Raw genomic sequence first — 24,864 nt, 5'->3', positions numbered from 1 at the left:
CAAATCAAATATAAAATCTGAGCTAGAAAAGTATTTGGGGAAAGACCTAGAAGTCTATCACAATTTTGATTTGTTAAATTGGTGGAAACTGAATTCAAATAGATTTCCTATACTTGCAAAAATTCCTAGAGAGGTGTTGGCTATGCAAGTCTCAATTGTACCCTTGGAATATGCATTTAGTACTGAAGCAAGAGTGCTTGATCCTTATCGTAGTTCCCTAACACCTAAATTGATGGAAGCACTGTTTGCACACAAGATTGGCTGGAAAGGGAAGGAAGAACACCCTTCTCATTGTTTTCAAATGAAGATTTTCTGGATCTTGAAAAAATTGAGCTAGGTAAGATGATGAGATCATTATTTTGTTGGTCTTTTGGATATGTTACTGCCTAGTATATAATGATTTGATAAGCAATTAGGTGTTATTCTTTTTACAGATATGACTTCACAGCAAGATGCTGCTATTTTGGCTTCTATTGCTTTTGATGGTTGAGTGAAGCCAGTGCTTGTTAAGTTCTTTTAGGATTATTATATATTGTGCTTGAAAGGATCATTGCTTTTTGAACAATTTATAATTCTTTTCTAATTGTAAATTTCTTATATTGTAGTTGATGTCTTATATTTAACTCTGAAATAGTTACACTGAGCATCTCTTTGGTTTGAATGAGTACTCTCTTTTGCTAACATGACGTTTATTTGATGTTAAAACACCTAGGCATTGAAACTGACATGCTGCAATAATCAAAGATACAAGCATGGTGAGTCAGATTTTCATAGGCTTCATATTGGATTTTTCCTTTACAAATGATAAGTCTGGACTGGATTGTGCATATATATATATATATATATATATATATATATGTGTGTCAAATGTGAAAGATTCCCTTTTAGGGCCAGCCACCAATTCCAGATTTCCCTTTACATATGTTAGGTCTGGGTTATGCATATATATGTTGATAAATGTTTAAAAGCCAAAAATGAAGCTGCTATTTTAGGGCCAGCGGCTGTAAACCTCTTTGTCATCAGAACTCACATAAATGACATACTAAGCAACGAAGTTTCTGATAATTTCTCTGCAAACTGGATGGCTTAATTAATAATGCTTGATCCTTTTTTCTGGCCCATATGTGCAATTGATTTATGCTTCTCATTCATTTGTTTGAGGTAGTCACATTGTGAGAGGATTGCTGAAAGAAGAGGGAACACATTGCAGGAATTAGTTATCAGCATCAATGAGGTTGATGGTTGTGCATAGCAGTTGTAATTATACCTTTGGCTGCATTTGTTTGTCTATGTATCTAGTGAACAAGCAATTTGCAATTTCTATTAACATAGAAATTATCATTTTTTGTGTATGGTCTGATAGAAAATAGTGTTTCTTTCTGGATCCACACCAACACAGGGCGCAGATCTTTTTAGAGTTGAGTCTACAGCTAGTGACACAATCTCGCAGAAACTTTGTTTCCATTCAGATGCAGTGATGTTGTGTTCTATAAAATCAAATGTAGTCACTTGCAGCATCTCTATTTAAGCTGAATCTGATTTGGTTGTTTGAGGGCATTGTTGTGAAGTTCCATTTTGCACAAGCTTTGCACGTTCAAGAGATTCTTATAGTGGGGATCCTACAAACCTCAACTACCCTTGTTTGTAGATAATCCATGTGAGTGATTTTCTTTGGAAAGTTGTTAGGGGTATTAACTCTTTGATTTCACACAGGAACTTACTGTCAAATAAATTTTTTACCACTGCATTAAAAATGAAAGCAGTAAGTGGGTGGGGTGGGGTAACGGGTCCCTTTGGCAACTATCAAAATTGCTAAAATTGATCAACCAAATGGACTTGACACCAACATAGCTCAAGATGGCGGAGAATTTGTTGAATAGGGCCAAGATCCAGAGAGTGTTGCTGATGGAGAGGATACTACTGATGATGAGCTCTTAAAGTACACTCGAGGACTAATATGAAGTATTTGACCTGAGAATTATTCATACAAAAACTAGGTTTGCTTGAAGATGATCTTGTGTTCTGACCCTTCATGTTGGGAGACTAGGAGTAATAAAATTAGAACTTACAATGCCACTTCAGTGGTTTTTACTTTTGCGACATTTTGGGCCTTTGATTTTTTTTCTTTGTTGACATTTTCTAAGTTCATGATGATTTTGGCTCAATATTTATATTTAATTTTCTAATTTTTGGGCCTTTAACTTTTCCTTTACTGGAATTGACTAAGTTCATAATGATTTTGACTCAGTAGTATCTATATGCCGTGTAACTCGTATTATTGCTATTACTTTTGCTCTTTAGGTATTATAAATAGGGTCTCACTCTCACATTACTCGAGCATAGCTTCAGATATTCAACCAAGAATTTGGAGGGGAAGTATATTTTACATTGAACAGATTGCAGGTTCGTTTGACCAGACTATTAACTTCTATACTTATTTCACATGATTACTTATTCAGTTGTTATATTGCTTCTTGTCTAAGTTCGAAAAGACCCTCCCTCAATCATTTAGAACTACAATGCTCACCAATATACTACTCTTCTTAATACTTTACTCGTCCATTGTTAGTGTTAGATAGTTAATTCAGCTATTTGAGTAGAATTGCTTCTTGTCAGAAACAGGGAAAATTATTATCTTATGTAAACACCCAGCTATAGAGGTAACTCCTAGCCCAGGGCAAATGCAAAACAACAGAAAAAGATGATACCCCTACGTGACCCCTTCTCCCCACTATTTATTTACATTCTCCATTTCTCTCTCGTATAACTACTTTCCACTCAAACTATCTCATTTTACAATTTTGGACCTGTGTGTAATAAACCTGTAAAACTTTGAGCTTGGTTCAAGAGTTGTGTGACTCAACAATACCGGTCTCCTTAAAAGCCACCTTCTCTTAAAGTCAGAAATCAGGGAACTGTCTAATATTGCTCTCCTCTTCCCAAGATTTGTGCTGATTCCCTTAGCCACAGAAACCTCCTGATGAGGATGTAGCTTTACATAAACCGAAACATCAATGTTGAAAGTGACATCCCTATGATGAACATCAATATTAGTTTTCATCACCTACTATGATTTGCATCACATCTCAAAGTTCTGATAATGTGTATAATGCAAATCTCAAATCCAATGATCTATTCCTACAACATTCAATAGGCAACAACGGCGTAGACTCATTGCTTTGCCTTGAATCAATTGAAGTTTTAGCCACATGTTTATCATATGTTTCCATAGAAATTATCTTATTCATCTGTTTTAGCAATAAATCGAAGTCATCTTCGCTCCTAACCAAGCTAAGACGCACATAACTGTTGTCAACACCAAACCTACTTCCTGCACGGCCAGTAATATTAACTGCTTTGAGAAGTTCATAGCAAGAACGACCTTCTGATATTGATGTTTCACACTTCAACCATGCAAAAGCTACAAAAAAATCAATATGAAATTTGTTAGTCATGAATTGTCAATGTATAACTGCATATCTCTAACCAAAGAAGCCTTGCACAAAGATCTATATTTCTAACTGATCAACCCCAACAATGATGATTAATTTTTATTCATTCATTATATACTTAAATTAATTTTAACATGAAATAAGTAATAGCCTGCTTGTTGAGAACACTAAATGATCCTCACATGCATTCCATTAAATAAAGGGTTTGTCTAAATTACCTCATGTGATAAATAACCTCATTCCAAATAGATTAACGAGCTTTTGTCTATAAAAACTTAAAACAAAAGTTGATAATTTTTTTTCATACAATGTCCTAATTTTATTAGTCTACTTACCATGAGAATATTATTTATCCAAAGGGATAACTTAGGCAAACCCTTAAATAAAAATATCAACCACTTAATTTTACTTCTGTACTATTTTAGTTTTCTTAAAATCTAAGGTGCATTATTTATAAAAGAATGTTATAATTGATTAGTGAAACTACCCAAAATTATATGTTAATGTGGATTTTTTACGTGCATACGAATTCCAATCTACAGTAAATCATTGATAAATTCTCTTACATAACTGAATTTTGCACCAAATAAGAAACACTAGAACCATGTTTATTGTACGCATAGAATTGATAATTAACTTTAATACCCTTATATTTTAAGATTACTAAAAGTTGCTGCTTATAAATATCTTAAAACGTGAGTGACTAGAGAACATATATTTTTAAAAATTCAAAAATAAGACTGACAAAAAATATAAGTATAATATTATTTAAATTGAATTGAAAAAAAGTCAAATTCTATTGAAAAAATGATTAAGTGACATGAATGGATCAAGCGTGACGACTTTTATGATTTGCATTGACACGTTTAGCAACACGTTTGTCTGGGTTTAAAGTTTTCTTTCAACTTCTTCTTTAACTGTGTTTGAAAGTAGTGCAAATAAACCACATATGTTTACTTATTTAGACAAAAATTCCTCATTTGTTTCATGGATTTGTTCTACTAAAACATTTTATAAAGTCTAGACATTGGTTTATATGAAGAAAAAAAATCTCTCTTGACCAGAAATTACCTGGAGAAGGTGTTCTGAGTTGCTGGCGAAACGAACAAGATTGAGGTTTTAAGTCTTGAATAGAAAATCTTTTTGATTGAGACAAAATTTTCCCCAATCTGGTCCATCGGTTCTTCATGGTGTTGTATCCAAATTCATACATTGACCTCCCGTTTCCACTTAGGACTACTTTTAAAAGCTTTAGAACCCTTAGTTGAGTCTCTCTAGAAACACCATAGGTACTCAAGTCCATGTATGTCAACATTCTTTTGTAAACTGCTTCATCCTTTATTATTGCCCACCTGACCACAAACAGACACATATTTTTCTAAGGAAAATTCTATAAGATACGAAATAGTTTTTGTGAGACGCTGGAAATGTGTAAATTTTTTCTCTTAAGACTTTCTAGTTTAAAATCGACTAACGTTGTTCACTATCACGTTCTCTCTCTCTTTTTCTTGTTAACAAAATTGTTGTAAGAATATGACAAGAATAAGATTACTCTTTTAAGTAACCTTTTATCTGTATTGATATATCTTCTATAAAAAGATGTTAACATCAGTCCTTAACCCTAAGGTTAAGTAATTAATAAATGTAAAAAATTCTATTAAAGAAAAGTATTACTGTTCATAGTCTGAAAATGTCTTGATTTGGACTAGCTAATTTGGATGCAAACTTAAACATCTAAAGTCAAATAACATAACACAATTCAAACACCCATAGGCAAGTATTTAACTTACCCAAATCGGCTTCCAGCATGACCTGTTAGCTTAGAAAGTGAGAATATCATTAAATCTTCATCAACTGGTGCTGGGATAGGTGTGAAATGCGGCCAGAAGTAGGAAAGATCATGAATTGTCTTCACAAATTGGCCTTGAAGAACAGCCTTCTTCAATTGGCCGTCTGGATTATTAGGAGAAGTCACCAACTCAACAAATGTCGTGTTTGATGCATCACTCTTCCACATTGATGAGTCCCCATTGAATTTATAATCCTCAGATTTGAAAAATTCAGTTTGCTCTTTATAAACCTAGCATGTCAAGAATGCTCAAAATTCAGTTTAGGTATCGACAAATGCTACTAACTACACAATTTCTAACACATTTATTTTGACACTTCTATTTATTGGTTGAAATCTTTTAAGATTCATGATGTATGTTTCATTTCTTGATTAATGAGTCTTATTTATAATATTGTAAACTTTGATAATTTATTTAGAATTTAATTTTAATTTACTGTCAAAGTGTAAGTATAAAAAAAATTTATACTATCAACTAATTAAAATTTATTTTAAATAAATAAAATTTTGAAGCAATTATTATAGAAGTTATTGATTTTCAATTACATGACAATCCACGATTTAAATTTCATTGTAAAAATTTTTACACTGGTAATATATTTTAATAAAATTCTTTTATTTAATATTTAAAAAGTGTTAAAGAGTGTTGAAATTCTTCTTTCATGCTTGATAGACATATTACCGGGTAATAAGGAGTTGAAGCTACCACTTTTGTGGGTGAATTTGAAGCAGGTGAAGAAAGTGCATGTACTGCAGCATTAAGAAGATGGGTGGCACCTGCTCCAAATATTATGTACTTTCCATCTGTATTAGCATTTCCAACGCTGGCATGGACTTTTCGAATGCGTGCCTTCAACTCTTGTGAGATGAGAGACCCATCATTGAATTCATAGCTCATCCGATGCCACCCTGCAATCACTATGGCACTGCTAGCTGCATTCTTCATCCAAAAGGGCTCCAAAAATGTTGGATCTCCACTGCAGGCAATAACATACATTCAGAAGTTAATTCAGATGTTTTCATCTTGATTTCCCCACCCATTATGCCTTTTTCCGATTTTTTTTTTCTTGTGTACTAAACGTATGGCTCGACAGTTAACGACTAATAAAATCTCATTCAACAAAAGTGAATAAACACTTTAATTTGAGGGCTAATAGCAATAAGTGAATATAAGATATGTAACATAATATAAAACCTAATAAATATGAAAATAGTTAATAAACACCCTTAAAGATGTCTACATCTTATGAAAACAAAAGAATAAAAGAAAAAAAGTAATATTATAATGAATGATTTGATGTGATAAAAAAAAGTGTTATATAAATATTGAAAATATTTGCATGCTTAAAAATATAAGTTGATTAAATTTTACATATCCTCACATACAGCCAAACGCATCCAAATCTATGCATGGCTACGAGTGTATGAAACCCTAAACTAGTAAAAAGTAACTACAAAGATTAATACCTATCAGCATCAACCATGCAATCAGATAAGAGCTGTGAGCAATCACTTCCTCCATAGCACATGTTGCACTCGCAAACTGGCTTGCCATGAAGAAATAAACCATCCAAGAAAGCCCTTCCATGGCCTGAGCACGAGATAGATGATACAGCTTCAGCTTCTTCCGTAGCATTTTGTGTCCAATTTATATTCCATCTATTGCACATGGACATGCAAACTAGCATGATATTAAAACCAAATGAACAAATTAAACATAGATTATACTTTAGACTATGCACCTTAGCCATGTTTTCCCTTATGCTGTCTCATTGAATTGAATTTCAATTTCATATATATAGATATATACAAGCTGTGACGAGAAGCAGCTAAGAAAGTGTTGTGGTGATTATTTTTTCATCATTGCTAATTCACTCGTGGGAAACATGAGTATATTTTGCATTGACCTTAGTAAATCCTATTTCAGTCTCCTAAATAATTTTTTCTTGACTTTTACGCATAATGTAAACATGTACCTAAAAAACAGAAGAAATTAAGACCCGCGTCCCATAATCAAGTTTATACACTAGTATAATGGCAACTGGGCTCAAAGAAAATTGATATCTAAGTTAAATTTTGTTTCTGAGCGTTGTATTTAGTCGTAAGAAGACACTGCAACATGTTCAAGAAATATAGAAATGTTACGCGTCTTTATTATTGTAAATACCGATCTATATTTTAGGCATTTCACTCTTCAATTTGGTCATATTCTATGTTGGTCAACCTCAAAAGATGACGTGAATTGTGAACATCATAAAAGAATATTGCATTATTATATTTTGGTATTGTCTTGCCATTATTTTCTTAGTTGTAAAGAAGTGAAATGCAATTGCAAATAAATAAACAAAATTACTAAACAAGGTCACTTAATGAATTAATTAAAACATAAAATAAGTTAAATATAGAATATACTTTGGATATATGCCAACAATAGGTTACCACAGTGGAATACAACAGAAAACAGAATATCAACAAACTGCCCAAAAACGAAACACGGAAGCTAAAAAATAACTGAAGAACACTGGCCTAAGCATCAAATGCAGAGACCAAAAAGTAAGAACAGATCTATGGGGGAACGAGGGTATGTATACATTATGATTATGATTATGATTATGATTAACTTCGTTGTTTAAAATATTGAGTTTTGTTGACTTTTTTTTCTAAAATTGAGTTTAAGCATCTAAAATTTTAATTTTTTTTATTAAAAGTAACATTTTTATTATATTAAAATTATAAATATATAATAAATATTTTTAAAATATAATATTAATATTTTTTTAGTTTCTTATAGTTAGTCTTAACGACTGAGGTTAGTATTTTTTTTTTTAAATGTTTATTTAATTATAAATTAATATATTTTAAATGGCTTTGATTTTTATTTTATTTCTCGAATAATCGATTTTAATGACTCTAACGACCGAGTCAATCAAAACCCATATGTAATTCAATAATTTATTAACATATATAACTGTACGTTATTGGTGTAAACTTATTTTAAATTTTTTAAAAAAATAAATTTTAGTGTAATATCAATTTATAAAAAACTATATTATCAATCAATTAAAATATATTGTAAATATAATTTTTATATTAATCATTATAAAAATTAATACTCGTTACTTTGACAACAATTTATAAATGAATTTTAACATGAAATTCTTTTAAATTGTGGATGTATTGAAAAACTTAATACTTAAAGTTTGCTTGGATAGAGTTTACGGTTGGAAAGGGAATATATTGACCATTAGTGGGCAAAAGAATGTAGAACGTAGATATGTTTTATTTTATATTGAACGGTGGATTTTCAGTAAGATTATCCATAAAACTCGTCTTCAGATGCAAGTTGTATATTTTATAGGAAATCACCAATGGAATTAATATTAATAAAGCAGTCTTCTATATTCGTTGTACGCTTGAAATGGTGAGAAATGTAGACTGAGTATTGTGGCAGTGATTTTGGTCAACTAAAACTTTTTATTTTATTTTATGGTTCAAATGGTGACTTGCGAGAGCTGTATACATACAATAAATACTAAATGTGGTTGTCACCAAGTAAGGAAGTATATAATTTAGTAAAACTTGGATTGGATAGAAACCCAGTTTAGAAGTAGATGATGATAGCATTGAGGGCTCAGAAAAGTAAGCATTTGAAAATGAATTTTTTATTTTTTGTCAATCATGAAAAGAAAAACATACATTGCAATGGGTACAATAGTAAGAGAATTAGAAAGCATATAGTTTTAAAAAAATAAAAATAGTGAAGAAAAGCCACTGGGAAGACGAGTTAGGATAATACTATCTTGCAATTATATTTTTATATGGACTTTAATAACAAAACAAACTGAGGACATAAAATTAAACTTGCCAATTTAAGCCATATTCCTTCATATGAACACCCAAAGTTTCACCATATGAAAATAACTAAAAGGAAAAGAAAGAAATAGAAAGAAAGATAAAAACATTCTTGTTATGGGCGAGGGAGAGGTGGAGATTTATTTATTCTAATTCCTAAATTGTTTATAGAACAATATGCTTTTTATTAATCTCTAAAGTGTGTGTCAAATTTTTATAGAATAATAAGCGTTTTATTGATTTCGAAAGTTAATTTGAGTGATATATTTAATCTCAAAGTCATCTCCGTAAAATATAGTTACGAGAGTCTTTACTTTATCATCATCTGCCTCTATATCTCTAGAGATTAATCTTTCATACAAAAATAATAAGGTTTAATTAAGTTTTATATTTCATAAAAATTCACAACTTTTTGGTTTCTTATTTTTCTTAAAACTAGCTTCTCATAAGTTATTTTGATCTTATATAAATGTATTTTTTATCTCTAAAATTTTAAGATTTTTTATTTTTGTTTTGATTTTATTGTATATTTTCATGCATAGTTTTAGTCTTTCTTACTAGTGTGGACTATAAAAAAGTCAAAATGTAAAACTCTTTTAATTTTTATATTTGACAAACACTAAAAATTAGAAAAATAAAAACATGGAGGAAGTAAAACTAAAAATTCATAAAAATATTAAGATAAAAAATATGTTTAAGTCAATATTTTATTTACAGGTTCCTTTCGTTATTTTTTTATATAATTCTTTTAAAAGTGGTGACTTTTCTATTTAGTTTCTTATTTTAGGAAAATCAATTAAAAATTCATAATATTTACAAGAAACAAATAAAAATCATATTATATTTAAAGGAATTTAATTAATAATTATAAATATTTAGAGAAATGAAATGAAAAATAAAAATTACAAAAGAATTCTTTAATAAAAAGAAATATATCATGAAAGATTCATTTTAAAAAATAAAAATTTTGAATTGACAGACAAATAACTTAATTAAACAAAAATATATGACTCAGACTAACATGAGTTAGGTAAGTGATTTATGACTGAGTGACTATTTTTAAAACCATTAGATTCTTTTTGAATCTTTAAAATATGTTATTTTATATCTTTAAAACATGTTATTTTTTATTTTTAAAATCTTGTTATCTTTTCTAAGTTGTATTTATGTGTATTTTGTCTCAAGGTAGTAATTTTAAAAAAGTATGTATTCATATGCATTGATGCAGTTTTAATTTATAATAAAAAATATTTTTTAAATAAATAAAATATTGAATATTATTCCAGATATCTTAGGAAGGTTCTCTATAAACTATATGTATTAAGTTAATGATTTTCAGAATTAAAATTTTCACATTCAATTTTATTGTCTCAATCATCATAAAAATGAGGTTGGATATTTATAAATTGTTCAATTATCTTCTAGATCTTTCTTATATTCTTCTTGTATATTGGTCGTATCTACTTCTTATAATTTTTGCAAATTTTGCTTAAGCCATAATTTTCTCTAAAGCTACCAGAAAAAAAAAAATTCATTAGATAAATATTATTTAAGTGATCATAAATCATTTAAGTTACACAAAATATTCTAATATTTCCTTAAACAAATAAAGTTTAGTTTAAGTTAAGATTGACTATCATATTTTTTATGGCTTAAGAGAATATTGACGAAATTTGTATGTTCATCACTTTATAAAATTAACTTAAGCGAACATAATATAGTTTAAAAGAAAAATTACATAAAATAATTTTTGTGTATTTTTTAGCATTTAACTACATCTCTTTAGTCATCATCTATATTCCAATTTAGCTAAGTTATTCGTTTCTAAGAGGACCAAGATGAGTATATGATATTTATAAATTTAATTAGTTTCATTTACAAATATTATAATTAAAAGCATGACAATGCAAAAAGAGTATGATTATTTAAGTTGTTAGATTTAAGAAACATATTTGTATATTATTTGAGAAGAAAAAATAAACAAAGCATCTACAACACTATTTCAATTGAAGATTACTTGATTTTATTCATATTTTGAATATCTCTTATAAACTTTTATCGCTTAAATTTTAACTGTAATTAATAAATCTACCAAACTAGTTTTTAGAAATACAAAAAAAATGTTTGAGCTAATTTTAGAAACAAAAATGAAAGGAGATAATTTTGAAAAACTAGAATTTAATTTTATATAAATAAATAAAGAAACTTAATTTTATAATTTTACAATTATGTTTTATTAAAGATGTTTACTTTAAAAGAATATTTTTAAAAAACTTATTTTAAATATATAATACTTCAAAAAATTTATTCTACAAAATTTAAATTATAAACATTATAATTTTTAAAATCTATAACATGTATGACTCATGTGATACGCGTAAGTTATCTTTAAAATTTAATTATATAAGTTAAAATATATTTATTTTCAATCTCTAACGTGTCTTTTGGAAGGAAGATAGGTGAGGTTTGACTTTTGAGGTACAAATACGACAATTCGGTGATAAAAAATGAGTATGAAAATGTGAAGGTGGTTCCTCTTGCATGTGAGCTGCAATCTAAGATAACTGCTAAATTACACTTATAAAATGTTGAAGACTCAAACAATTTTTTATTAGCAAAGAAATATATTAAAATAGAGGACAAGGGTACCTAACATCAACACGGAAACGGAAAAAGAAAAATAATTATCTTAAAAATTAGTAAACGATAAAAAAAATTAAAAAAAAATCAAAGTTAACCCTAACTGTGAACTCAAAAAATTTAAAGCTATCTAAAAGTATGATGCTAAACACAATTTGTTAGTAAAATCAATACTATAAAATTTAGTTCTTAATCTAAAATTTAATGAAAAACTCAACCTCAATTCTTTTACAAAATACCAGAAGAAAAATAATATTATAGCATTAATTAAAAACAAATTATAGACTCTCCCACTCATGTCAAAATAAGGATCACAAAATGCATAAATTTAATCAATCTATGTATCTAGTTGTAAAAATAAAAACTATTAGAATGAGTTAGATTTGATCATTATTTGTAAAAGGTAAATTTATTAGGTTAAGTAATAAAGTTATTGGGCATAAATATTTAAAAGATCTTCAATGGCACTGCAATGCAAGAAATGGTTTGTTTATGATGAGCTAATCTTGAATCAGAAATCATCTGAGGAGTCACAGATTTAGTCTTAACTTCCACAATTTATCATTTGCAAGATCCCTTCCATTATTGCTGGTGACGCCATAGCCACTGTTGCAACTCATCTTCGTTGTCTCTCTCTTCGAATGAAGGAATCCTAAGTAATATTGTATTCTAAAATCTACGCTCACGAACCTCTCTTAGTTTTAATGAAAGTTTCAAGATTCTAATATCATGTTACTTCCTGCATGTGAACGTTTCTTTTTACACACACACGTTACTTCCATGCATCCCCTGCACGTGTTACTCATTTTCGTTGATCATTCACTTTTTCTTTATATATACATATATATTTAAAGTTAAATTTTATTTATCTATTTATGTACTATTTAAAAAAAAAAACTCTAAAAGGATACTTACAAATTAATTTGTTGTCTAATATAATTAGTCTTAATTTAATACTAATAATACTACAAAATAAAGGTAAAATAAATTTTTGAATTCAAAATTTTGTATCTAAAATTTATGTTTATTTTGGTATTTTAATAGTTATATATATGTAATATTTTTTTTAAATAATAATAAAATAGTGAAATAAAAAGGAGGTTGTTAATTTACAAATTTTAAACTAATAAATTCACCTTTACTTTTATTTTATTTTAATATTAGTATCATGCATATTTCGTTTAGTTATTAGTTTTACTATGCAGTTCATTAGGTCATAATTTTTAGTTTATTTTTGTCTTTGTAAATAATAATAAATTAATAATAATGTTAGGTTAAGATAAATAGAAAAAATATCCCCTCTACTATCATATGATTCATATTCATATATTTTATTGTCATTATTATTTATTTTATTTATTTATTTACTTTTACTATTATCTTTATCATTGTTATACTCTTTATAAGATGAATATAAATTAATTTAAATTTTTTTCCCATATTTTATAGTTGAACAAATCATATTTACTTTCAAAATTGCATTACAACAATAAGTAAACAAGTCAATAAAATTTTACAAAATTTTATAATATTAATATGTAACTTATTATTATAAATTGTCAAAATCTACATATACTAACGTTACTTTTAAATATTATGTATCATTAATTTATTTAAATATCAAACTTTATTTTTAAAATAAATAAACTATATATTTATCTTATTTAATTAAAATTTCTTCTCTAAAATATGCATATTTTAAATAATTAAATAATATAACAAATTTATTCTAAAATTGAACCAAAATTCATTTCTATTTAATTATATGATTTATTAATCAATTAAAGTATATTTTCTTGACTTATTTATTTATTTTATTAGTTAATCAAAATATATTATCTTAAATAGTTTCTATCTATTATACAATATTATTTATTTGATAAAAATTGATTCATTTAACTAATGCAATAATTTATAATGCTAACATATAGCATTTCTACTTTTATGTGTTATGAATTATTGAGGTCAATATGTACCTATATTTTCATTGGCTTCATGCGATATAAATTTGGATTTGAATTTGGTTATTAGATATGGACTAAACATGAAAAAATAGTTAACGTGAAAAATCAATTTAGAATGGGTTATGTTGGAGACAATTCAAGTATATCACAATTAGGTGATAATGTAAGTATTGTGAGTTAGGAAGAAAGCAATGGTAATTATCAAGAAATAGTTTATGACGTTGTTGGCCTCAAATTTAGAACTTTTCATAATTTTGAAGCTGAACAAGAATTTAATGGAGATGTTACAAGGTTTCATAGTCTTTTAGAGACTGAAAATAAGCTTTAATGGGATGGGTGTGTACATTCAAAGTTATTATTAATAGTAAGAATGTTAAACATTAGGTTAGAAGATAATCAAAGTCAAAACTCATTTGATCTATGAGCTACATTAATTAGTGAACTTTGTTCCCAACTTAACTCAATCCCAAAAAACTTTTATCAAACAAAAAATTAGTTTTCAAACTTGATTTAAAAGAAGTCAAAATTGATTATTTTTTGAAAAGTTGCATACTCTATTACAAAGAAGATTCTATTTTGACCAATTACAAATTTTATAGAGAGCTTAGGTTTAAACTAAGAAGAGGTGGTAAAAGTAGTAAGCATAAAGGTGTACTGTAAACTAGAATACATTATTTGCCTTTAATCCCTAAGATAAAAAGGTTGTATGCATCTATGAGTTTAACTCCTCACATAACATGGCATAGTGAGAGTAAGAGGAGTGATGGGGTAATTACTCATAGTAAGGCTTGGTAACATTGTGATCAAGTATATCTCGAGTTTGCATTTGATCCTAGGAATATAAGATTAGGGTTGTGCTAATAGGTTTACTCCAAACAATCAGTTTTCTAAATCATATTCTTCTTGGTCTATTCAAATTACACTTTTAAATCTTTCTCTTAAAATGTGCATGAAAAATTCATATTTGTTCTTGAATTATATAATTCCTAATCCAGAAAATTCAAAAACTAAAATTGATGTATACCTTCAACCTTTGATTGATGAGTTGCAAGAGTTGTGATGTGAGGATGTAGTAACTTATGACCTATCAAAGAAGCAAAATTTTAATATGAAGGCAGTACTGATGTGGACAATTAATGATATTTCTATTTATGGAATGTTATTTGGATGGATGACTCCCGGGAAATTGACATGCTTAATTTGTATGGAGGATACAAAGGTATTTACCTTGAAATATAGAGGAAAAAATTCATAGTTTCATTGTCATAGAAGTTTTTTGATATGGAACATCCTTATAGGCATCAAACTAACAAATTTAGGAAGCAACTATTAAGCCTTTCGTCCGTTTATATGGTTATCAAATATGAGATAGAGTTAGACAATTTTCAAAAATAATAGTAGGAAAATTCATCAAAAATAAGTTTATAAATTGTAATAATTAGAAACAAAGAAGAACAATTATACAAAAAAAAAGTAAAATAAAAATAAAAATAAAAATCATAGAGGAATTTACAAACAGAAAAATTTGTTTATAACTTACAAATAGAAAAATTTATCTATAATATCTAAATAGATTAAAAATTCATCCGTAATATACAGAAGATTTAAAAATCTATTGTTATTTATTTATCAGTACAAAAATTATAGATAACTTTAACCTATCTATAATACTAAAATCCATTGCTAAGCATTTAAAAATTTGTCTATAAATTTTATATTTTTAGTACTTAAAGTATTTTAAAATTAAAATATATTATAAATCATTTTATTAAATAATTATCTTTTTCGTAGTCATAATTTACTTCTTTATGATTTGTTCTCTTTCTTCAAATTTTAATAAAAAAAAATTATATTTTGTTATGAGTTAACATTTTTGTAGGACTTGAAGGGAGAAACAAACTATGGAAGTATGAATAAAGGACAATAGGAGTTAAAAAATAAATAAAATGTAGAAAAAGAAAAAATAGAAGATTTTCATAAAAGATCATGCAGAGGAAATGATTTATAAAGACATAGAAGAAGGGTATGAGAAAAAAGAAAATAAAAAAAATACTTTTTACAAAATACACTAGTTTACCTTTTTTATTATTATTATTTGCTTTTCACATTCTATCTGTTTAGACTGCAAAATCGTAAACAAATCTACGAGAGAGATAAGTGAAATAGCTTTGTGATAAGTTGACAACAAATTAATAGTTTATAAATAGGGCTGTAGATACAAGTGAGTCTAATAATAAATTAATAAGCATCAAATTAATAAGAAAATGGGACAAATGATGAATGAAAAAAAGAGAGATGAAAATGCACAACTAATGGTCTTTATTTTTCTTTTTTTCTTTTTATAGATATAAAATCACAAAATAAATAATATCCAATCATAACTAGGTAGTTCAAATACCAAATTGATAGAAAAAATATATACAAGATGAGATAAGAGATAGGAAAGTGGATGCACAAATAAATCTTAAATTGAAACCTGATTTCAAATATGTATGAACGAAATTCTCGAGACCCGTGAGGGTGCCCAAGAACCATGATAAACTTTGACCAAGTGAAAATTTGTATAATCATGAACTTAAAAAGAGAAAATTACGCCCAAGGATTTAGTCATAATTTCGATATTATTCTACTAACGTTTTACAATTCCTAAAAAGAAAATATATTCTCATCATTTAGGGGATAATTTGAATTTATTCAAAGTATGTTCTATTCCTTAAATCAATGTTACTTTTCCCATCTTATATAAGTAAAACATAACTTATACAATTAGGTCTTAATCTAAGTGAAAAATATGCACATTAACCTAAAATTTAAAAATAGAAAAAAGCTTTAAAATATTACAAGTTCAATCCATGATCAATTAAAAAAAAAGTATTCACAAACTGTTAATCTTTATTGATCGTGTAAGATCCATGTTAATTCTAACTACGGTCTTCAATAGCCCGAACTAGTCCAGTCTTCTGAAATTTCAATCAAATAGACTCATGTTCTCCCAGTGTTATCCGTGACTAAATTTAGACATATTTTAGCAACTAAGTTGATAATAGCTTTTTTAAACTTTTTTGGTTTGGACTCTTATCATTAGATTACTATGAATTACCAACGAATTGCTTGTACTTGACTTTAGCTAACCTCCTTAATTCTCTATCACCCTTTTACTCTTCTTTTTACTAATTTATTTTTGTTCATGTTGATCATTTTAGTTATTTATTTGTCAAATTTGGTTATTTGAATTTGTTAAACCTTGAATATTTTCATTAGTATTTTTTAAATTGATTCAAATAATTAGGTAGTTAGCTAACTTATATTATAGTTTTTTAATCGTATGATGCTTTTTTAAAGTTCAAATAAATTGTGACAACTTCTTATCTTAAATTTTTTCAGCAACATTATAATTTAAATTTAATTACAATTAATCATTAGGGACGTTGATCACATAGTCATTGCTAACCATCAATCGAAAAAAATCAAACAAGGAAATTGAAAAACAAGTGGGTCAGGTCAAAAGTTAAGATGAAAAAGGACTTTTATATATAAGTTTACATGGATCCAAATGACATACAGTTCTACATTTTAATTTTATAGGACTCATAAACAACCAAATAACTACAAAGAAGAAACACTTGTACATGAGGCATGTGGCTCAACACCAAACATGTGATTTTATTTTAAGCAGGATTCTTAGGTGGCTCGGGAGAAAAAAAAAAGTACAAAATCCCTTAGTGTACTTAACTGAGGGGTGTAAATGGATTGGTTTGACATAAGTTTAAGAGAAAGATATGTCCAAACCAATCAAAAGCTTTTGGTTCTGGTGTGATTTTAGAAAACTACCCGAACAAAACCAAATAGAGAAAAAAAATGTATTGAAAACCATCATAAAAAAATTTATAAAAATTGTGAAAATTTCACATGCACTGTTTAAATATTTTGATGTTTTTTAAGTTGCTTAAATAATTGTTAAAGTAACGTTTAACACATTTCGTTTAACATATTGGTGGAATTTACCAAAAATTATAAAAAAGAACGTGTGTTTTGCTTTTTCTCACTTTTAAATTAATATTTTTTATTTTTAACAAATTTTAACATATCTCTTATTCTCTTTGTGAATGTGGGATGATTGGTGTTGAGACATGGTCAGATAGTGTTAAGGTTATTTGGGCTTTAACTGGTGAACCTGTGATGCAGGAACAAAGGTTTTGATATCTATGTGAAGATGTGGATGATGATTTCAATTAGTTTGGGTGATTGTGTTGCAATGATAGCGCTTTCGGCAGGGAAGCGATGCAGTGGTGGATCAGGCCCAAAAGCACAAACCAACTAGCTCAATTTTAACCTAAATTTGGACCAACCCGACCCAAAAGACTTGAAAATCCATCCAATCTGAGAATTGACCAAACAAAAATGCTCAACAATTGATAACGGTCCAATATATGCTTGTGTCGATTGCTTAATAGATTAAGAATGTTGGACCCGAATTCGATTAAAATCCTCCAATGCTTAAAAATGCTTAGGTCGGTTTCTTAACCAATATATAAAAGCGCCAGTTAAGTCAAATTGTAAATCCTTGAAAAATATTCTTTCATGTTTTTGTTTTTCTACATTTGAACACATTTATTTTAGTAAATAATATAATTTAATTTTAATTGTTGTTGTTTTACATGTGTGATAAATGTGTTCCAATGCATTTGGCTGTGGATTAATCATCATGGAGAAACTGTAATATTTGGTTGGGCATTAGTTAATGATAATAAAATATAAACATAAAGTAAGTTTTAGAAGCTTTTGTTGAAGTTATGTCTGACAAGCATCCTAATGCATCACACTTACTATGTTCATGACATCTCTACCAAAATACAATTGAGAATGTCAAAAATTCTAAATTTGTTGAAGATTTTAAGTTTCTAATTTATGCAAACTTTTCTTCAAAAGAGTTTGAATTAGAATGGAACAAGATTATTGACAAATATAATCTTTTTGACAACCAATGGATGAATAAAGTATATAAGATGAAAACAAGGTGAGCAAATGCTTTCATGCGAGGTAAATTCTTTGTTGGGATCAGAACTACATCATTGTGTGAAGGTATTAACTTATTCATTAATAGATATGTATAATAAAAAAAATAGTCTGATAAGTTTTTTGCATAATTTTGAGAGGACTATCAAAGAATATAGACATAATGAATTGGTTTCTGATTACAAGTTTATTTATTTGGAGCTTGTAATAACTACTTGTCTATACAAAATTGAAGTTGAAGCTTGCAAAATTTTTACAATGAAAAAATTTAAGATAGTGAAAAATGAGATAGAAAGTATTGTTGCACTAAATGTAGTTGAATGTTCATAGCACAACAATTATGTAAGATTAAAGATGAATAAATTTTGCAATTTAAAGACTGAGAATCTTGTTGTCTACAATAAGTTTGAGAATAAATTTTAATATGATTGTTGGCTTTTTGAAAGTTGTGGTATCTGTTGAGAGTTACTCTTGTCAATACACTTCCCCATCTCCTTCACTTAATCTTAGAAGTTGAGAGCTTGCATCTATGCATTAAGAGGTTCCACAAGTTATATTTATAAACATCAACCCAATTCAAAAGCTTCCATAAGTGTTTGCTCTATGGCTGCTAAAAGGAAGACAACATTGCAAAAGCATCAACATCAAAGTTCATAACTTAAAGAAAGAACAGGAAAAAATGTCTCTATTGTTGAGATATTATCTTCATCTAGGTATTGTCTCTGAAATTACTTGTTGTGCTTTTATTTGCTTTCTTTGTGAAATATCATCTTACAACGACCATAACATATACTTATATTTATTTAGTTTTGTAGAAATCTTGAGTGGATTTAACACTCTTAAAGATGACAGAAATGAATGCAAGGAAAGAACATCAATAAAAGATAATCAAAATAACCTCTCAATGATAAGTTATAAAATTGATTCCATAGCATCTCCTATTTTCAATTCCCAACCAATTTAAGCTCATGGCATGGAAATTTTTTATGAATCAAGTCCTGAACAGTGTGAAAAAGTAATGACCTTCAAGTCTATACTAAATTCTTTGTAGTAATGCTAAATGAATTTTAAAATATGAATTTAAGTAAAATGAACTATTTAATCCCTCTGTTTTGTTCTGTAGGTTGTTGATGTAGTAATGATTAAATTATAAACAAGCCTATTGTAATTATTATACTCCTATTGTAAATAGTTTATGATGAAAAGGTTTGACAAGTTAGAAGTAATGGTGAGACAAGCGAAGGAAGAGTTGTTTAGTATGAGACAACTCCTTTTGTAGTAAAATGTTTCAACACCTAAAAAGTTGACTATAACCAATCAGAGTGCAAACGAAATGAGTATGAAAAAGTTAGAACATAGTGGGTTAACATCAACCAAAATTTATTCAAGAAACAAGGGTAGAAATGGTGATTGTAAGGAAAGAAATCAATAGGCAAAAAAAATTTCTCACATGTTAAAAAGAATAATAAACCTACAAAGATTTTGCAAACCACAAGCACACCTATTGGTTATTACATCACCTACAAGTCTATCATAAAGCAAAATAATGAATCTCAAACCATTAGAACCTCCCTAACAACTGTAAGTTTTAATATTTTTGTTTCTTGTATTTTCCTTATACCGTTTTATTTATTATTAAAATTAGCATTTGACATTTTTTTTGTTTTTTTATTATATTTAGTGGTTAAACACGCTATTTAAATCACCCTTAATGCTTAACCTAAGTACTGAAGAAGTTGTTATTGCGTCTTACATCTTTGGAACATCAAGTTCTAACAAAATAGATGGGTATGTATTTAATTTCTTTTTTTTAAGTTATCACTTTCATTTTATATGGTTTTTGGTTTTAAATTAAGTTTTCCTAATATTTCAGGAAAGAAATTGTCGTACGTACATACGACAATTGATATACTGCTAATAGAAAAATATTACAAGTTTTGAAGTTTAAAGAAATGATTGTCCAAGATGTAATAATATCTTTATCTAACTAAGTTTTTATTTTAAATAATTATATTAATATTAATTAATATTGCTAGTAATTATTATCATGTAGTTGCTTGATTTGGTAGCTTGTATGATGACACATCAAGAAAGATCAAAATTTGAAGACTTGAGAATTTTTACATGCTTACCACTTTTTCGGTATGGTTTGACTTGTTCTTTTATTTTTTTACCAATAAATTTACGCAATCTAAATACAATTTTTTTGTTGTAACAATGCTAACATATTTTTAAATCGATAGCAATACGTTCTTTCATGGAATAAACACCCAAACAAATTAATGGACTATTATCAATATTCTTTTATGGATAAAGCTGATTTCATATCAAATGTGACATGCAATAGAAAATATTTCAATACTTATTTTATTATTCTTAACAATGTGGTGATTATCATTTTTTATGTATAAATAGATATTTGCCCCTATAAACAAAGAAAACATTCATTTGTTCTTAATTGTTATTGACATCTTGAAAAGAGAGCTAATTGTGCTTGACTCATTCCTAGTTTCATAAAAAATAGAGTCACATAAGAGAAGTATCAAGAAAGTGGTAACTATTATCCACCATCATTATTTGTATAATTTCACTAATTTAATATTTTTTAGTAGAAGGAATAAAATTTGGATCTTGTAGGCTATATATATGGAAGAACTACTCCAACATGAATCCATTTTACAATTATGATTTGCCAAGTAGATATTTAACTTGAGAATATAGAATTGTGCAGCTAAAAGAGATAGGCATTCAAAGGCTTGGCTCGTAAGTGTAATTTATTATACTTTAATTCATTGACTATTTATAATTATTTAATAAAAAGTAAAACTCAATTTGATACGTCTATAAATGCAGAAATGATTGTGGTGTTTGGATAGTAAGTTAGATGATGCAAATGGATGTGAATGAATATAAAATACATGTAAGATAAAAAAAAATTTATGATAGTTTGCAATTATAATCCAATAATAAACAATTATTGATAGTCATTTCTGTTTACAGGTTGACAATGGAACAAGATTGCATATTACCTTTGAGTTGACTTTAAAACCTTACAATGTAATATGTAACAATATAATCACAAGGTCATTTGAACACTTAGAAAAGATTAAAGAATAGATGTAAATTATTAGATTATTGTTTTTCATATCTTGTTGATATTATCTTAGATTATTAATTTGTATTGTCTAATAGACATTTTTTGTGGATGTAATTTTCTTAATTGTTATGAATATTTTGGATTATGTTATTTTTTACTTTTAGACTTTATATACAAATTTAGTTGCATCTTCGACAATGAAAAGGCAAGCTAGCCAAGTTAACCAATCTAATTGCTTCTAACTTGAACTGTCAAAAAATTGAAACTTATATTATAACAATTTTTTATAATCAAGTAATTAGATTAACACAAATGTGTGAATTTAGACCATAAATGTATTTCCTTGTTATGCATAGAAATCAAGTTGAATATTTAAAATTTGAATATTTTCATCAACTCCCAATGACTTCACCAAATTATTGTAGTAGGCAACATTTGTTGCTTTGTAAGGCCATGCAGTTCCCTACAATAACTCATCCTGAAAAACATATAAAGCTTATTTAGATAACACAATATTTACCCCACTCAACATTGAATATCCAACCAAACAACATTGATTGAAAACCACAATAGGCATTAAATATTAGTAACTAACTAGAAAATGGTTTTACCTTAAAACTAGCCAATGAGCAACAAAATGGACAAGTTGCAAATCCAAGTGATGTCAATGCTATACAAGTGACTAGTGATATATGAAGTCCTACTATATTAAAATAAAACACAAACTAGTAAAGGTTTCAAGACAGTTGTAAAATTTTTCACCTTTTCAAATAGAATATTCACAATACATGCGTGAATAAGCCTGATATGCCAAAAATCCTAATAGTATATACAAAATTTAAAATAATGTAATGCAATGCTTAAATAAAGGTGTTATAAAATATGAAAAATAAATTATAAAGGAACTCAAAATAACCCTTAAGGATTAAAGTAAAATAAAAAAAAAAGAGTAAATTATGCCATTAACAATTTGCATTCAGATACAAGGAAAATCCAAACCATTGTGATAACTTTTTCGGATATGACACGGCAACATAGTAACACAAAAAATAAAATCGTAGCTATGTAATGTATCCTAAGTCATTATTTTGAACAATAACACACATAAAGGCCACTTACTAATACCAAGAAAATTTACCTTGAGATGCAATATTGATGACCAAGAGCATTCCCTAAAACTTAGACAAAAAAATTGATGGACTGACTCTTAGCACAACCTAAAGCATAAATAAAAGAGAAAGGTAAAATGAAAGACCTTCTTGTCACGAAGCCTTCTCTTTATTGTAGGAATTCCTTTACTTACATCACTCAACTTGATGTTTCTCTAAGCAAATGAAAGAGAAAGGTCTCTTATAGTTGTACTAGATCCATATTTCATTGAATTTGTTGTCTCTGTTAATATTGAAAAAAAAGTTATGATTATTATTCATTTGTTTAATTATAAACTCAATTTTAGCCAGTAAATATGATCAAGTTGATGGTTGATTTTTTAAAAAGACTTCTATGTTATGATGTTCTTCTACAATAGACATTAAATTTATCAATACTGTCAAATTGCTTAAGAATTTATTTATACTTTGATGTTAACACCTTAACTGCGAGTCATCTTAAACTTGTATGTTTCATTTTTCTGACTCAGCCTTTTGTTTGTAGATCAATCCCAACTTCTATCCATGTTAATCTATTTAGTTCATACTTTAAGTGTATTGGTGCATATGTAATTTAATTTGTCCAACAAATTCAATAAAAGAAAATACAAAAAGTAACTATACAAAGATTTCAAAGCACTTGTGCATTGTGTATGTTTAGATATAATTAAAGCATTGTTATTGCTTTGTGCTTAGTATTCTTGTGTTTCTTTCTTCAAACCACTTATTTTGTGATACGAAATTTAAGTGCATGTAAATTATGTAGGCATGACAATTTTGAAAATGTGAAAGCTTCTTATTATTTTGAATTAAACCTCTTAACCAAGATTGCAACTGTAAATGACACTTATGACACATGGCTACTTTTACTCTAAACATGAAAAATATTCTATAAACACCCTATTTTGATAAAATATTTTTAATTTTGCACTATCTTGACAAATAATATATATATTTAGATATATAATGGGACATAATAGTTTAATAAAATTAAGGCTTTAAGAGCTATGATTAGTGGTTGAGAGTAAAGACACATGATAATAAAGTTACAAAAATACATTTTAGGCAATTATGTTGTGCAAGAACTTGTTTTTTTGACAATTGTATTATATTTTATCTATAAATATGATTTCAAACTAATATTAAGGTGACAACTTCATTAATTGCCAATATCTTACTACACTAGACTCAACAAAAAGAAATAAATAGTATTATATCTCAATTGAAATTGTATATTCATTTATTTACAATGTACTTTAAATTTAATTATTTTCTTTAATTTTTCATCATTTTATTTTAATAGTTCTCTACAGTTCTCTTCCTTCTATTTTTATTTTACTTTTTATCCACAATATCAATTCATTTGTTTCATTTAAAAATAAAGTGTATAAAACTTGTTAAAATAATTTAAAATTAATCTCAAATTATTATTAAATTTATTTGTTTGCTGAAAAATACAAAATATATTTAAACAGAAGCGATAAAGAAGCAATAAAAAAAAAAACTATTGTGAAGGTGAAGAAATTAAAAAACAATAAAATTAACGTACATAAAGTTTTAATTAAAACAATAAATTAATTTTTAAAATAAAATATACAAGATCTTTTAAATGGTTAAATTTTAAAAATTAAAATTTTTTAATTTTGTAATTATTAAACAATTCTACAAATCAATAAACTACAAACATCAAAGTAAATTACACATTTATCGTACATTGTCGTAATTAAATCAAACATGGGTCCAACGTCAAAATCCCCGCTCGCTTGTTCATTGGGTCTGTGGCCCAATACGAAAATAAGCTGTGATATGAATTTAATACATTATCGTATATGGTTTAGCAATCCAA

The 24,864-nt window shown here is 27.4% G+C and overlaps 1 protein-coding gene across 1 annotated transcript; it reads right to left on the bottom strand.

Moving 5' to 3' along the window:
• Nucleotides 1-3,086: 3,086 nt before the first annotated feature.
• On the bottom strand, nucleotides 3,087-6,971 carry LOC113866839 (tryptophan aminotransferase-related protein 4-like). The gene is made up of 5 exons (XM_027501637.1): nucleotides 6,769-6,971; nucleotides 5,984-6,278; nucleotides 5,243-5,532; nucleotides 4,524-4,804; nucleotides 3,087-3,421 (listed from the first exon to the last, which is right to left on the bottom strand). Exons 1-5 carry the CDS (start codon nucleotides 6,969-6,971, stop codon nucleotides 3,087-3,089), a joined length of 1,404 nt encoding a protein of 467 aa, XP_027357438.1.
• Between the last annotated feature and the right edge of the window lie 17,893 nt (nucleotides 6,972-24,864).

This window comes from Abrus precatorius, unplaced genomic scaffold, assembly GCF_003935025.1.
Source record: "Abrus precatorius isolate BTA unplaced genomic scaffold, Abrus_2018 Scaffold5, whole genome shotgun sequence".
Taxonomy (NCBI): domain Eukaryota; kingdom Viridiplantae; phylum Streptophyta; class Magnoliopsida; order Fabales; family Fabaceae; genus Abrus; species Abrus precatorius.
The sequence above is the reverse complement of the archived record's forward strand: the minus strand, read 5'-3'. Positions and strand labels throughout refer to the sequence as shown.